Consider the following 16,864-nt stretch of genomic DNA (forward strand, 5'->3'; position numbering starts at 1 on the left):
GGAAACGGAGCTAGCAGAGGGGAGGGAGCAGACTTCGCAATCTGGAAATTCCAGATGACCCCCCCTTATCAAACTGGATGGTTCTCCCTCACCTCCCAAAACATTGGAGATGACTCGAGCTTATAACAGTGCCAATCCCACAGTGTAGGTTACCAAAGTCACTCTACAATCTGTAACAATGTTGTATTTATGAGAGACAACCGCAATACCAATCGATTGTAATTGGCTTCACGTGCCCGTGAGTGTTGGATTACCTCATAATTTGGCATCACGTCAATGTTTCTGGCGAACTCAGCAAAGATTAGATCTTGTTTCAACACAACTAAATGAATGCAAGTACTGTACACGATGGGCATTCAGAAAGACCATTGCCTGGCCTATTTAATGGTACCTTGTGACTTGTGACCTACCAATTTCAGATCAACGTACTCAAAGCATGATGTGTTTATTTGCAAACAGCCTTTTGTTAACCTTTGCAAGAATTGGTTAAGAAAGAAAGAAAAAAAGGTCAATGTGAGTCGATCAATAGGGTTTTGAAAAATGGAAAAGACCAAAACACGAGCATTGACCAAGTGCGTACCTTCATTAAAGGGTCAACCAGAAAAGTTAATACGCAAGGCTCGGCAACAACACTGGGGAAGGGGAAGGATATATGTCCACTATAAAAGTTATACATATATCTCTAACTAAAAACACACTCTCACACTCTCTCACTCACTTTCACACTCTGGGAGAACGAGCACTGAGGATGGATGAGTCACGAGCAGGATACCCCAGAAAAAGGTGAGGCGGTCTGCAAGATTTTGATGAATGAAAGAAGGTCAACAGTCCGGCATGTCGCTCAGAAACTAAACACTAACAATGAATGGGTCATTGAACTTCTAGGCATGAAAAGAGTTTCAGAAAGACGGGTGTCCAGAATGTTGACTGCTGATCAAAAGAAAGCTCGACTTGATTTTCCACAGAACTTCTTGTATGTTTAAAGCAAACCTAGACGACGTCATGAGCAGCATTGCGACTCAGAATGAGTCATGGATTGACTACTGTATCTTGATCTTGTGGAAAAAAAACAAGTAGGAGAACGTGCATAGAAGCATACACATTCTCCACCTCACCGGAAGTTCAAGAGGTGTTCATCGGGAAAGCTCATGTTCAGTGTTTTCTGGGACAGTGCAGAAGTGTTCATGACTGTCTACCTCACAAAAAGGCGAGACCAACAGTGTGAGAGTACTTTTGCTGACGAATCCCAATTGTTGCAAGAAAAGATTAAGACCAACGTTTTCCCTCGCCTGGATTTCGCCAAATGGAAAAATCTTCCCTTCTGGATTTGGCGAAAAACTCCCCTGCCTCGTATCTTGCTCAACTTGACGCCGTGGAAACAAAGGCTTGAATATCGAAAACAAATGATGTCGTTTTCTGTGCCAGATGTGTATGGGGGCATTCAATTTCTCAAGTAAACCATTTATTGGCAAAGGACACATCTTGAACGTTTTCAGGGCCAGTGAACCAGCGCCTTGCCGCACATACATACATGCACACTCGCAATCTGAACGATAAGCATAGGCCGAACTTCAATTTCATTTTCAACCCCCAAAGCCAATCATTACTTTGGCTTTGTTTTACCGGATTATTTGTATTTAATCAGAAAGCTTCTCATAAACCAAATTGTCTTGCTCACTTCATTTTACCGCCACAGTAGCACCAGAAAATACACAGCAGGAAGCAGCACATGCTTTTAACACAAGTTAAGGATAGCAATAGGTTGTGCTCTAGGCTGATTCATTACACTCGTCCTGTACCTCAGAGAAACAATGCTTCAGCACGCAAGTAATAAGCAATTCAAAGCAAACCAAGAAATCCATGCTATACAACAACAACAACAACAACATCAACAACAACAACAACAACAACAACAACAAGCATTTTAAAGGCCATTTTCCCTGCTAGAGAGGGGGTTAGCCTTGCGGTCCCCATGACAATCTTCTCCATTTTGCCCTATTTTCTGTATCTCTCCTTGTTAAACCCCCTTGCCCGCATTTCTTCTTCAACCATCTTTAGCCAAGTCTTTCTCGGTCTTCCCCATCCTCTACTTCCTTCTACATTCATTTCCATCACTCTGCTCAACTAGTCACTTTCATCCTTCCTCAACACATGACCAAACCATCTCAACCTGTTCCTCTTCACAGCATCAATCAGAGGCTCTATTCCCATCATCTTTCGCAATTCATCACTTGTCTTCCTCTCTCTCAACGATATTCCGCACATCCATCGAACCATTCGCATTTCCACCCTTTCCAACCTTCGTTGCTGCTCTACGTTCATTACCCATGTCTCGCTCCCATAAATCATAACACTTCTCACACATGCAGCATACACCTTTCCCTTCAGCTTCAACGACACTCCCCTCCTCATCAGCACGCCACTCAGTTCCCGAAACTTCTTCCATGCACATCTCACTCGAGCAACCGTTGCCGAGTCTGATCCACCTTCTCCATTCAGCATGTCTCCAAGTTAGCAAAATGTTTTCACACCTTCCAGCTTCATGCCGTCTCCAAGATCCAACTCAACATTTCCTCCATCTGCAGATCCCTCTGTGCACACCTTACATTTGAATGTAGCTGCCACACTGGTTAATGACCCTCTCAGACCACTACATTTTTGATGAACCCACTCAGCGCACATTGTACATTGAATGGAGTTCACTCCGACACCCTTCCTGCACATAGCACATGGCCACTTCCCAGTTCTTTGCACCTCACCACATGCTTTACCACTTGCCATCACCTTCGTCTTTCCGATATTCACCTTCAGACCTTTTGTCTCCATACATTCCTTCCACTTGTTCATCTTTTCCTTCAGTCCATCCATACTTTCCGCAATCAACACCAGATCATCTGCATACAACAACTCCCACGGTAAACCCTCCTTTACGTTCTGAGCCAGCACCTCCATCACAGCTACAAATAGTAGTGGACTTAGTACCGACCCCTGATGCACTCCCACATTCACCTCAAACTCACCACTGTTCCCGTCCTTCGTCCTTACAGCTGTGCGTGCTCTTTTGTACATTGCCATCACTACTCTAATCAACCATTCCTCCACTCCTAACTTCCTCATTGCCCATGTCAATACTTTGCGTGGAACCCTATCGAATGCTTTCTCCAGATCAAGAAACCCGAGAAACAACTACTTCCTCTTCTCCATGTACTTCTCCTGCAACTGCCTCACAATGAAAAGCGCGTCTGTCGTTCCTTTTCCTGGCATAAATCCAAACTGCATTTCGTCGATCTTCACTTTCTTCCTTATCCTCCTCTCCAACACCCTTTCCAATACCTTCATTCCATGCTTTCCAATACCTATTCACCTTTCCCCTTGTATAGAGGGACGAGGGTACTCAGTTCCCAAGCCACTGGAATGCGGCCTTCTTTCACCACCAGATTACAGATCTCTGTCATTCTCTTCACACCCCAACTTCCTGCTGCCTTCAACATATCTCCCACAACTTCCGTCGGCCCTCCCGCTTTTCTACTCTTCATTGCTTTTATTGCTTCCTCAACTTCCTTCTCAGTTATCTTCTCTGCCGGTCCTAAAACTGGGTTACTCTCTATGTTGCCATCCCATTCATTCTCTGTATTCAACAGCATTTCCATATATCTTTTCCATCTTCCTTTAATTCCATCTGGGTCGACAACGATTTCTCCCACTTCATACTTCAAGCAACTCACCCCCATCACATCACACCTCTCTTTCGCTATCTGCTTTGCAATCCTGAATACTGCTCTCTGACCCTCTTCCGAATCCAAGCGTTCTCCGAACATTTTGCTACATGCCTCCTGCGGCTTTGCTACCTCTTTCTTTGCAGCCTTCTTGGCTGCCTTATAACTTTCATGCTCTGCTGTTTCTGCTCCCGTACCCTTCGCCTTCTGCCACTCCTTGAACTTCTTCCTCTTCTCGTCAATCCTCTTTCCAACTTCATCATCCCACCACCATGTTTCCGAGTGCCTCGGTGGTCCTTTTGTCCATCCACATACCTCACCAACGGCTCCCAACAGACTATCTTTCATTGACATCCAACCACTTTCAAGCTCAACCACATCATCCTCTACCCTACTCAGCCTCTCTTTTAATGCCTCCCTTACTCTCACCTCTTTCAACCTCCACACCTTCATTTTCGGTTGGTACTTCACCCGCCGAGGTCTCCTCGCACCTTTCACCCTTATGTCGCAGACAAACAAGTGGTGCTGTGAAACAGCCTCCTCCCCCGGGATCACCTTTGTGTCCCGGAGGCGCCCCCTATCTCGCCTACGCACCATCAGGTAGTCAACGGTTGTCGTCGACCCACCTGACGTGTATGTAACAAGCTTATTATCCTCTTTCTGGAACTGAGTATTACAAATCAACAAATCAGCTCCATCAGCAAACTCCAAAATCCTTTCACCTTCTCCATTTCTCACACCATATCCGTAACCCCCATGAACTCCCTCAAAACCATCCATACTCCTTCCTACATGTCCATTTAGGTCTCCTCCTACCACAACTTCCTCATCTTTCACGTTTTCCATCAGCTTCTCTAACGCACACCAGAACTTGTCCTTCTCTTCATCGCTCCGACCAACCTGTGGAGCATATCCCGAGATGACGTTCACCAAGAGCTTTCCAATCATCATTTTCACCATCATCAACCTATCACTCACTCTAGTCACACTCACCACACTGTCTACTCTACAAACTCCTCAGAAAACAGGACACCAACACCATTCACACCCTCCAGGCACCCTTGCCACATAAACTTGTATTTCTGTCCCTGCCTACCCTTCACCATTCTCACACCACTTCCCTTCCATCTCGTCTCTTGCACACAACATGTCCACTCTTCTTCTGACCAATACTTCGACCACTTCTCCTGATCTCCCCGTCATTGTCCCTACATTCTATGTCCCAAACCTCAGAAACCGATCTCCACTTCGGGCTGTACCCTGCCCATATGTAGTTGTAATTGTCATGGTTCTCTTTTTGAGGCAATGTTTTTTATGGCCGGATGCCCTTCCTGACGCCAACCCTCTTAGTCGTCTCTTACGACACGCAGGGATACGGTGTACCTATTCTAATCCAGGGTACACACTGGGAAACGTTTAAAACATGGAAATTCTGGGGTGGGGTGGGGGTGGGGGGGGGGGCGGCGTCAGCATCACGGCTGCGGTTTAAACATATTTAAATAATATTTAAACAAAACCATGAAAAATAATCTGGGAAAAGTCTCAAAGTGAGGACGTGGATTTGAGAAAGAAGGAGCAGAGGTGGAAGAAAAACGAGATATAGGGGGTGGGGCACAAGTCGAGACGAGGAGGAGAGCGAACAAGCACGTGTCCGGGAGGAGAGAAAGAATTAATAAAGATTTTTTTGTTTGTTTATTTGTTTGTTTTGTTTTTAAAACGTTGGACAAAGAGTAAGATGTTCGTGAGAGGTAGGGGGGAGAAAAGAAAATCAAAGAAACAAGCAAATACTATGAAGGAAAGAACATATTCACAAAATACTGACGGGGGGAGGGAGCCTGGAGAGACCAGGCCGCGCATGAGGTGCGAACAAAAAACGACTAATTACACACAAATTTGCAGTAATTACAAAACCAAAACTAAATAGAAACACACAACAACACATACACAATAAAAATAACCAGTGGAAATTTGACAAAGACACGAATGGGAAAACACTCAAACTTTGATGTCGTGGAGAGAGCGAAGCAAGCCTCCTCGCTCGAGGGACCGGATGCGGAAGCGGAAGGAATCCATGCTATTCAATAAAGAAGATTTCAACAGTCGATATGAATGGAGACAAAGTCAACACGAATAGTTAAAAACAGGATCACTGGACCTGGAGCTTATCTGGGCCCTGGCCTAATGTTGTACCCCAAATTTTGTAGCACTGACTGGTGGGTCTGGAGAATAAGATTTTTGAAGGAATTTACTAAGTCGGCCATTTTGACACGCTTCCGCTCAGGTGACCGGACCAAGCTTTGCAATTCCCGTTACCAGTCAGGAGGAACCTTGCTGCCAAATTTCAACTGGATTGGGCCCAGCGGTTTGTTATGGATGAACAGTGCACGATGACAATACCTTATGTGGAATTTCAATTCCAGATAAGCTAAAAAATGGAATTAAAATGGACGAACTGCATAAAAATATTTTTCCCCAAAAATAAAACAAGGTAGAAATCGCATTATTTTTCTTTTTCATCTCAGCAAAAACTGTCAACGGTGTGCTGTTCAGACGGCCACAGACTACTTACTGTACCAGCATTTATTAACCGAATACCTGAACAAAACTAGAACAGCACTCTTCGACATCGCAGCGTCGACCAACATGCCTCCGCCCATATTATTACATTATATATACTTGTACCAAGTTTGATCAAAAATCCCTTCACCTGTTCTCAAGTAATCATATTTTACCTGACATGACCTCTGAACTTTTACCTCTTGATGCCATAATCCAATTAGTTCATCTTTCCATAATATATACCGATACCAAGTGTGCTCAAAATCCCATCACTGGTTCACAAGTTGGCCTGGTAACATAATTTTTACTATATGACTTCTCAACATGACCTTTGACCTCTTGACCCCAAAATCTAATCAGTTCATTTTTGCATCATCATATATAGGGTCATATATAGCGGCATCATCATATATAGCGCCAAACAGGGTTGGCGGCAGGAAAGGCATCCGGCCGTAAAACATTGCTTCAAAAAGGGGACCAAAAAAACAACAACAACCACGGTCCCCGAAAAGGCCAACCCCCGCTTTGCGGGGAAAAATGGCCTCTAAACGGTGGTTTTTATATATACTTATACTTTGTTTGGTGAAAATCCCAAAACTGGTTCACAAGTAAGCTCAACAGAATTTTTACTTGACGGGACGTCTAACATTTGACCTTTGACCTCTTGACAACAAAATATAATCCATTTGTTTTTATATCATTATACATACCTGTACCGTTCTCAATTTAAAGCTATTACAGGCTGACCGTTGACCTCTTGACACCAACATCTAACTGGTTCAGCTTTATCTCATTATACATACCGGCACCAACCCTTCAGCTGTTCACAAGTTATTGTGGTCATGAAAACCTTTCACAGACGCACGGATGGACGGACGGACAGACAGAGACAGACAACCCAAAAACATAATGCCTCCAGCGACTTCGTCGGCAAAGGCATAAAAATCATATATATTTATATATGTTACCCAATCCTGGTGTTGGGCTAGCGGCTAGGGTGCCAGCTTAGGATCCCAGGATCCTGGGTTCGAATCCCGGTCGATCGCTGAATTAACGCCAGGGGGGTTGACTCAGCCTGTCATCCTTCCGAGGTCGGCTAATTGAGTACCAGTTCACTGGTAATTCCCTGCTTGTCGTAAAAGGCGACAAAAAGGGTTGGCGGCAGGAAGGGCATCCGGCCGTAAAAACATTGCTTCAAAAAGGGGACCGAAAAACAACAACAACCACGGTCCCCGAAAAAGGCCAACTCCCGCTTTGCGGGGGAAAATGGCCTCTATATGTGGTTTTTTTTTGGTTTTTTTACCCAATCCCAAAGAAAATGCTCTGCTAATGGTTAGTCTACCTGAAGATACTACAGCAGACCAGGAACCCATTCGTGCAGCCCCCTGCGGAGACACTTCAGCAGGAAGTGCAGTACCAGCATGAGTAGAACTGTTGTGAGCACCGTCTCCCACCGGTGGAGTGCCCCTCCCTCCAGTGATGCCAACCCCAACAACACGCCCTCCAGAGGAAGGGTGGCCTGGAGGGCGAGGTGGCCGAGAGGGACGCTGGGACTTTGGAGACATTCGAGGAACTGGCATGGAAGAATGGTTTATATGGTTTGAGTCAAAGTTGCACGGCTGAGTATAATATGCAGTCTAAGTAATGAATATGCACAGACTTCATTACAATATTCTTCTGCACATTTAGCTCCCATCATTTTCCCCCCATCCCACTCTTCCCTTATTGCTCAATACACTGCTCAACTCTCTGTGATAACGATACTCGAACCCTCCGAAACTTACCTTCCATTCCTCCTCCCCTCCTACCACCCTGTGAGGGAGGTGCTTGTGGCTGAGAGTGAGAAAATGGGAGTCGGTTTGTGGAACGAGAGGGGTTTGGGGCAAGGTTGGAGGGGGAAGGATGCGTGCGAGGTGGGAAAGGTGGACGAGAAGGAGGTGCTGAACAAGATGGCGTTAAGGCTAAGAAATGAATGAAGAGTACATGGCAAAAGAAAAAGTAGAAGGCAGAGAGGGGGGAGGTAAAGAAAGAAAAAAACAATTTAGTCAAAGCTGCATTATCCAAATTAAAATCCAACAAACATTCAAAAATACAAACGTTTCAGGTTGAAGGCATGGGCACAATTTTTGGAACAGAATAAAATTTGTTAAAGGGAGGGAAGATTTTGTGAACACATTTAAAGGGAAAAAAGCTATCGACTGTCATCCTGGTGTTTCACAGGCAGGGTGATTCATCAATGTGTGTGCCATCACTCCTGTCCCTTGGAGGGACATCAATTTGGCGTCCCATGATACCATTAGTTGGTGGATGTTAAAGCTCCCACGGTGTCCGTCAAGAAGAGTTGGCGAGCTATTGCCGGCCCCACGAAGAAATTACAAATTCCTGCCCAAACTACCCAGTTGAGCATCAGGCCTGGCCTGCCAGTTAGTGAAAGACTTGGGCCAAAAACTTCCCCATGCCAAACCCACAAGAACGTTGGAATAATTGTAACCATTAATTAAGAAGAAGAAGAAGAAGAATTTATAAAGGAAAATCAAGGGAAAGGTCACAAATTTCATTGCAAGGCAGTGAACTATTTTCCTTTAAAAATAACCGCAAAATTATGCCATGGAGTGTATCTTTCAATGCTGAGCTGCAAGAGCACGACTTCGTGAGAATGATCCACATTCGCCTGGACTAAGCGTGCACGAGATACCAGAGTATCAGGCGGTTGGCCTGTGTAAATGGGCAACGACACTTCGAGGGGAAAAAGGCTTCCCTCAAATACAAATGGCAGCATACAAGGTGGTACCGACCGTGCAGTTGGCATCATTGTACAATGTCCGCAATTGCATCAAACCAACACTTCCCTATCCTCGTTTAGAGACATCGAATGATCACCGTCGCCTTCCACAGAACTGTATATGAGGTTTATACACTCCATTTTGGCTCGACTGTATTCACGTTCAAATGAAGGCGGTAAGGCTTCATGAAAAACCCAAACATACTGTGATCTGTACGGTGTTGAACAGGATCGAAACAAAAAAAATGGCTGCTCAATGACCTTCGGTAGAAGCTCCAGTAAATCACTTGTGGGCCCCTGGTGCTGTGTGACGGTAGTCACAATTCCTTACAGTCTCGTCATTTTTCCCCCAAATCCTGGAGCATTTGTTAACAACTATGGGGAGTATTTGGGGGGAGGGAGGAGGTTTAATCAAAAATCAAATATGGTGGTAATTAAGGCTGGGATAAACTTTCCCTTTAATACTCGATGGATAAATCGAATCACTACGACAGAAAATGAATGATGGACAAACATAGTGAAGATGACACTGTGAGATCCAAGGTACTTTCAGAAATCCCAGCAAGCGTGGGTAAAGACTAACTTACCTCCGTTCACCACAGGACCGCCTGCACTCTCCGTGGGGTGATAAACTTGGTGATGAGGAGGGGGTGTGTTGTGGCTGTGGGGGTGGTAAGGGCTTCCCCGGGGTGACGAAGAAGGTGAAGTATTCGGACCCCCAGACCCGCCACGACCTCCCCCCCTCCCGCCAGGAGCACCTCTCATACCGCCCCTCATGTGCCTGGGCTGAGAAGAGTATTTTACATCCCTGGTGGGAGGTGTGGATGACAGGGCACAAAATAGAGAAAAACACTTTTCCTCCGTGGGGACAAAGACACCGTATTTCGCTCGGCACAAGAATAGTGTCGGAAAATACGTACTGCAATCATCAACGTGGAGCAACAGACTAATGGGAAAGCGAGCATTTGAACGATCAAATCCGTTCTAAAGGAAAAGATGAACAGGAAGTAGAATTTGCTATCTCTGCGAGAAAGCGAAAACATCCAGATAGGAGCAGCGGTATATCCACAACCGCAGAAATTCCCCACATCCCGGTGAACCTTCTAAACAGCCAGCTGCATGCTCACTTAAGATGCGAACGTGTCGATCGTGCAGACAGCCGAGTGTGTATTTTCTGCGTGCACAGCGAGTGCGCACTGCACCAAAAAAACAGCGAGTGCACAAGTGAAAACATCTGCACCGTTCACAATTCCAACTTAGGCCTAGCTTTGACCGCCAGAGCTAGGTTTAGCACCAAAGCGGTGAATTTGTAAACCGAAATGCATCGAGGTCGAGTGCGGTAGAATATACCATTTCCACGTCACGAAAGGGCCGCGTATGTTCACGCTGAAAAAGGAGGCGTTCAGCGTCGCCAGGAGAGACGGCGAGGTTATCCCCGAGATCGTGATGGCAAACAGATGCCAGACTTTATCACGTCCAGGAATGACGAGGACAGCGAGAAACCTCGAGTAATGGCGCTGCCGTACGACTTCAAAGGGTCAGACCGAGGTTATGCAGCCTTCGTTCTGGTTTGCTCGAGGCTGAGAACACTAAACGTTTAACAGCGTCATATCGAATTTTGAAACGTTTTTTTAGAAAAGTTTTAAAACTGACCTTCTTAAGGCTTCTTAAGGCTTTTACGAATAAAACTATCGTGGGATTTCAAGGCTGACTTTTAAGAATACAAATCTCTAATATTCAACGGATCATAATAAAGGTGGACAAGACAAAAACTTCATTTCAGAAGAACTTTTTAACTAACCGATGGATGTACGTCCTTTCTCGCGACTCTTCACTCCCATCGTTCCCAAACTTCGTCCTGTAACTCCTCTCGCTCCGCACCGAGACCGTGCCGGTTCCAGCAACGGGGATAGTTGCAACTCCGGCAGGATTTGCCGTACTGGGACCAACCCCAGTTTCGGCATTAGATCCGGATCTACTACCAGATCCGGTTCCAGCAGCAGCAGCAGCAGCAGCAGCAGCAGCAGCAACACGTAGTGCCGGCGGCGGAGATGGTGTTGAAGGTTCAAGGTTCAATGGACGTATGACAGCTGCGTGCCTGTCCTCCTCGGTCACCTCTTCGACCTTTTCACCCTTTTCTGAGCCGGCCTCCATTTCCAGAGCCAGCTGGCTGGCACGTGCAGCTCGGCGCTGATAGTCCTCCGATTCATCACTTTGCAGAGGAGTTCTGGAAGACGGTTTAGGTTTGTTGGGACGTGGGAGGAGAGATAGGAATGAGACGGCGGTTCGTAACCCAAAAGTAACGAGTTAGGCTGAGAGATGGGTTGTAGCTTGTGATGTCACAAAATGACATCATGCATGAATAGGACAATATTGGAAAGGGGTAGGGGGGGGAGGGAAGTGGAGGCCAACATGTCAGGTGAACAGAAGCAACAAATGATATGACATAAGACGATGCTACATACGTGTAGGAAGAGAGAGAGTCGTCGTATGTAGATTTTACTCCATATACCTCCTCATTACATCGAAACATTTCAGTTGCGTCCCAACCATTGCACTGAGTAGTGGGGGAGTGAGGGGACATCAGTGCGACATCAAAGGGAAAATGGAGCGGGGGAAGGGAAATGTGTTTAAAGAACGGTACATGGAAAAAAGATTGAGAGACTTGAAACAAAGTTCCTTTCCACTCTCACATAAAGCTTAATTAATTAGCTTGTCCAATGGATGCTCATCTGGCACTCACGGTGTCCGATTCCAGCTCCCCCAACTCTCCATCACCCCCTTGCCATGGCTGAAGTTCCCTCTCTCGGTGCTCTCCGTTCACCTTGGCCCCTTCAGTTGAGCCATCTGTACAAGGTGATAATATGTTTTGAGAGTGCAAGGAGGTGGGGAGGTTAAAGTGAGATAAATAAATATCGATGAATGAATGAATGAATGAATGAATGATCGTTTTAAGGCCATTTTCCCCGCTAGAGCGGGGGTTAGCCCTGCAGGCCCCATGACAATCATGGTTCCCTGTTTGAGGCAATGTTTTTATGGCCGGGTGCCCTTCCTGACGCCAACCCTTAGTCGCCTCTTACGATGCGCAGGGAAAACGGTGTACCTATTCTAAACCGGGGTACACACCGGGATCATTCATCCCAGCAAGCTGGTACTCAATTTGCCGACCTCGGAAGGATGACAGGCTGAGTCAACCCCCCTGGCGTTAATTCAACGATCGCCCGGGATTCGAACCCAGGATCTTAGGATCCCAAGCTGGCACCCTAACCGCTAAGCCAACACCAGGCTAAATAAATAAATATCGATAATGAATAATATTGGCCGATTAGTGAGGGCAGAGGACTGGCATCCCAGAGTTTGTGGGTTCAAATCCAGGTGAAGGTAACAGTATTAGGGATTTGAATTCCAGGTTTCCCATCAAGTCATAAACACAAAAAGCTGGCTCGTTCACAACCTTCAATATGGGATAATCTGCCTGCCCCACCTTGTCATCCACACACAACACACAAGTTCACTCATTGTGGTTGATTCGTATTTACTTCCGTTACAGGAAGTTGTTCCATATGACTGTGTCCTCACCATCTCCCATACTAGATACTAAAATAAACAAATAATTAAATAAATAAGGTACATGGGAAAATAAACAAATTATATAAATAAATAAATCCACTACTTTCAGCATCTCAATCAATCCGTTCTTATTGTGGGGATGGTCGCACAAGCTTTCACCTCTTCACATACCTCTATCCCAAGCGTCCTCTCTCTGCACCTCCACCTCTCAACAACCTCAATTTTGATTTACCCTTCTCCTCCTGCAAACTGTATCCATTTCAAAGGCCTGCGTGACCACATTACCCTCCTCACTCCAGAGGAGATACTCCAACGCAGATTGCAGCCCATGCCTTTTGGCAAATGTCCCTAACTCTCTGTCATCATTCCTCTTCCTCCTCTACCACAGAGAGCTCCCCCATCAGTCCTCTCAGTATCTGCATCTCCGTTTTCCGCAGGAATTCCACCTCATGCTTTCTCCAAACTCTTCTTGCTCTCTCACCCAACAACATCCACATCGCCACCACAAACAGAAAATGACTAAGCACTGACCCTTGATGTAAACCGACCTTTACCTAAACACCCCTGAGCAACCACTCATAGTTCTCAATGATATCTTATCCCCCTCATAAATCACCTCAAACAACTTCATCAGTCTATTCTAGCGCCATCCTCTTCCTCAGTACTAACACACCACCTCCCAAGAAATTATATCGCATGCTTTCTTCAAATCAACAAACCGACGACAAAATTATCCCGTCTCTACTTAACAATCTAAATATCATTTATTCTCCCCCCCCCCCCCCCCCCCCACCAGGCATAAACCCAAACTACATCCCATAAATCCCCACAAACTGTATCAGCCAATCATTCACCATCCTTTACAATACTTTGATGAACACGTCTTGTTCCATCAGCTCTTAGCCATCTTGTCAATAATCCTTTTTGCCATCTTCTGAGTTCAACTTCTCACACCATCTTCTCCGTGCCTCATGTCTCAGCCCAATCTCCTAGCCCTAACTCGTTAACTGGTAGCCCTAACTCGTTAACTGGTAGCCCTAACTCGTTAACTCGTAGCCCTAACTCGTAGCCCTAGCTCGTAGCCCTAACTCCTAGCCCTAAGTCGTTAACTCGTAGCCCTAACTCGTAGCCCTAACTCCTAGCCCTAGCTCCTAGCCCTAACTCGTTAACTCGTAGCCCTAACTCGTTAACTCGTAGCCCTAACTCGTTAACTCGTAGCCCTAACTCGTAGCCCTAACTCATAGCACTAACTCGTTCACTCGTAGCCCTAACTCGTTAACTCGTAGCCCTAACTCGTTAACTCGTAGCCCTAACTCGTTAACTCGTAGCCCTAACTCCTAGCCCTAACTCATTAACTCGTAGCCCTAACTCGTTAACTCGTAGCCCTAACTCGTTAACTTGTAGCCCTAACTCGTAGCCCTAGCTCCTAGCCCTAACTCATAGCACTAACTCGTTAACTCGTAGCCCTAACTCGTAGCCCTAACTCATAGCACTAACTCGTTAACTCGTAGCCCTAACTCGTAGCCCTAACTCGTAGCCCTAACTCGTAGCCCCTAGCCCTAACTCTTAGCCCTAACGCCTAGCCCTAGCTCCTAGCCCTAGCTCCTAGCCCTAACTCGAAGCACTAACTCCTATAATTCTCAATATGTTATAATTCCTTCAAGGCCTTTTCGTCTGCCCGAGTGCGAGTTCTAAAACCACTGCCCATCCCTGTTGGCATTTCCTCCTTTCGTTTTACCACACCTTAGCTGCTGCCCCCCAACAAGGCCTCCTTCATGTCTCTCCAAAACAGCCTAGTCATATCGACTTGTTCCTTGAATCTGACCGCAATGGCACTCTAACTTCCACCCACCAAATGTGCTCCACACTCTTTCCTTTCTGACGTCTGCCTTTCTTGACCAGATTCCAATCCAACACTAATAACCCATGCTGGCTCACTACAGCCTCCCCTGGAATCGTCTTACAATCCAAGATTCTCCTCTACCCACTGCCTCACTCAGAAATAATCGATCAGTCGCATGCAGGATCCATTATCAAAGGTTATCTTGTGTTCTTCCTTCTTACAAAAGCCTGAGTTTGCTACAAATACTTCCAAACTCTCTGGTGTCTCAAAAATTCCATTCTCGTCCCTCTAGTCGTGCCCCATATCCTTCCCCACCACATACTCTTTCATTATCTGCCAATTTCAAGACCTACATGCCCAATACAATAGTCTCCAAAAACCACCACCTCCTCCTCCTCATCATCATCATCCTCCTCCCTCTTTTTCCTCCTTCCACCCCCCACTCCCTCTTCCTCTTCCCGCCTCTTCCTCTCTCTTCCTCCTCATAATCCCTCTCCCTGCTCCTCCCGCTTCGCCTCCTCCTTCTCTGAAAAAAACACACGAACCAAGTTCTCAAAACTACAATTCCTTTTACTGCTCCTGGCATCCCACCTGAAGTGCATACCCTGAAACGACAAATCCCTTTCAACACAATCGGCTTTAAGAAATCGGTCTCCCACTCACCCCGACAACATCCACCGCATGCACTTCCAACGCCCAATACAAAACCACGACAAAGAATCTTGAATCCCTGTCCGAGCTACCTTGTACTATTTCCTGTCCTTCTGGTGTGTTGTAAACAAGCTCGTCGCACTCTTCTGGTCAGAGCATCTACAATCTTCCTACCCTTTACTGTCAAACTACAAACATTCCTAGACCCTAATAGCAACCTTATATTACGCCCTGCCAGCGCACCTTGAGCAGTAGTCAAATGTCAAGGTGGTGCCTGCTCACCCAGACCAAACCTATCTCCGGTAACTGCGTGTCCAACTAGTACTGGTAGTGTCTGCTCACACACACAAAGCCCTGCCCCAATTGGGAATGCTGCCATCACTCTCTTTCTTTGGAAGGCTGGATGGTTGTTAGCCTGAGTGTTTTACATCCGGGTGGACAGCCATAACGATGACCCCAAACCGGGAGAACCAGGGATTTGAATTTGAAGTTCCATCTTCTAGAAACTACGGGGCGCACACTGCCCTGGTTTTTGGCCGAATTTCCTTCTATTTGACTTGCCCGATTCGTGGTAGTAGACTCACTATGCAGAGATGTTTGGAACGTTTATCTGAGAAAATGTCCCTGGGATGTGAAGACCAGAGGCCCAAGTAGACTAGAAGCATGCAAACCTAGACATATTTAGACGTTGCGATGTCGACTGGTATGCCTCCGCCCACATCAAGTCTTTGCCTACTCTAACTTTGACCGAAAACCACAAGACCATTTGACCTCAACATCTAATCTGTACATATGTATCATGGTACATGCGCTTAGTTTGATTCAAATAGTCACCTCAATCAAAATAAAGACCAACAAGCGTTACGCCTCGGTCCCCCGTCGGTGAAGTGATGCGAGTTGACAAAGTGGAAGACGCAAGGCGGCCATCTTGGATTTTGACGTGGCGACCCAATTTTCAATAGCGTTCTTCCTTATGCGTAGATACACCCACACACCAGATGAGAAGTTAGTAGTTCGTTTATTTTTCCAAGACATTTCACTCACAAGGTTCAGACATATATATGGTGGCGGCCATCTTGGATTTTGATGTGGCGACCCAATTTTCAATAGCGTTCTTCCTTATGCCTCGATACACCCACACACCAGATTAGAAGTTAGTAGTTCGTTTATTTTTCAAGACATTTCACTCAAGGTTCAGACATATATATGGTGGCGGCCATCTTGGATTTTGATGTGGCGACCCAATTTTCAATAGCGTTCTTCCTTATGCCTCGATACACCCACACACCAGATTAGAAGTTGGTACTTCGCTTATTTTTCAAGATATTCCGCTCACAAGGTTCAGACATTTACTTTTCAAGATATCGTGCTCACAAGGTTTCGATATGGTGACAGCCATCTTGGATTTTGACGTGGCGAACTAATTTTCAATAGGGTTCTTCCATATCATATACCTAGTTGCACCCACACACCAAATTAGAATTCGGTCCTTCGCTTACGCACACACGCACGTCCGCACGCATGCACACATGGGATGGAGGGGAAAACCATAGTCCCCCTTTCGTTCCGCTGTGCGACGGGGGACAATTATCCCACTGCAGTCACGAAAAGGAAGCCGGCATTAAAAAACACAAACACTTTTACCTGGCATGACCTCCGACCACGTCCATAATCGAATCAGTTCATCTTTCCATCATTATACATACGTCAACAGGCTTGATTTAAGCTCTTAGCTGTTCGCAA

General features: G+C 46.0%; 1 protein-coding gene across 3 annotated transcripts in view; it reads right to left on the reverse strand.

Annotated features, from left to right (window-relative positions):
• Positions 1–16,864, reverse strand: part of LOC137423637 (uncharacterized) — an 87,369-nt gene that overhangs the window by 59,831 nt on the left and 10,674 nt on the right. For all 3 annotated transcript variants that reach the window (XM_078773957.1, XM_078773958.1, XM_078773956.1), the window contains 6 exons: positions 11,801–11,904; positions 11,523–11,614; positions 10,859–11,284; positions 9,645–9,865; positions 8,060–8,236; positions 7,618–7,848 (listed from right to left, as the gene is read on the reverse strand). In XM_078773957.1, coding sequence (XP_078630083.1) covers positions 7,618–7,848; positions 8,060–8,236; positions 9,645–9,865; positions 10,859–11,284; positions 11,523–11,614; positions 11,801–11,904 — 1,251 coding nt within the window. The remainder of the gene's footprint in view (positions 1–7,617; positions 7,849–8,059; positions 8,237–9,644; positions 9,866–10,858; positions 11,285–11,522; positions 11,615–11,800; positions 11,905–16,864) is intronic.

This window comes from Myxine glutinosa, chromosome 3 (genome assembly GCF_964187855.1).
Source record: "Myxine glutinosa chromosome 3, kmMyxGlut1.1, whole genome shotgun sequence".
Lineage (NCBI taxonomy): Eukaryota > Metazoa > Chordata > Myxini > Myxiniformes > Myxinidae > Myxine > Myxine glutinosa.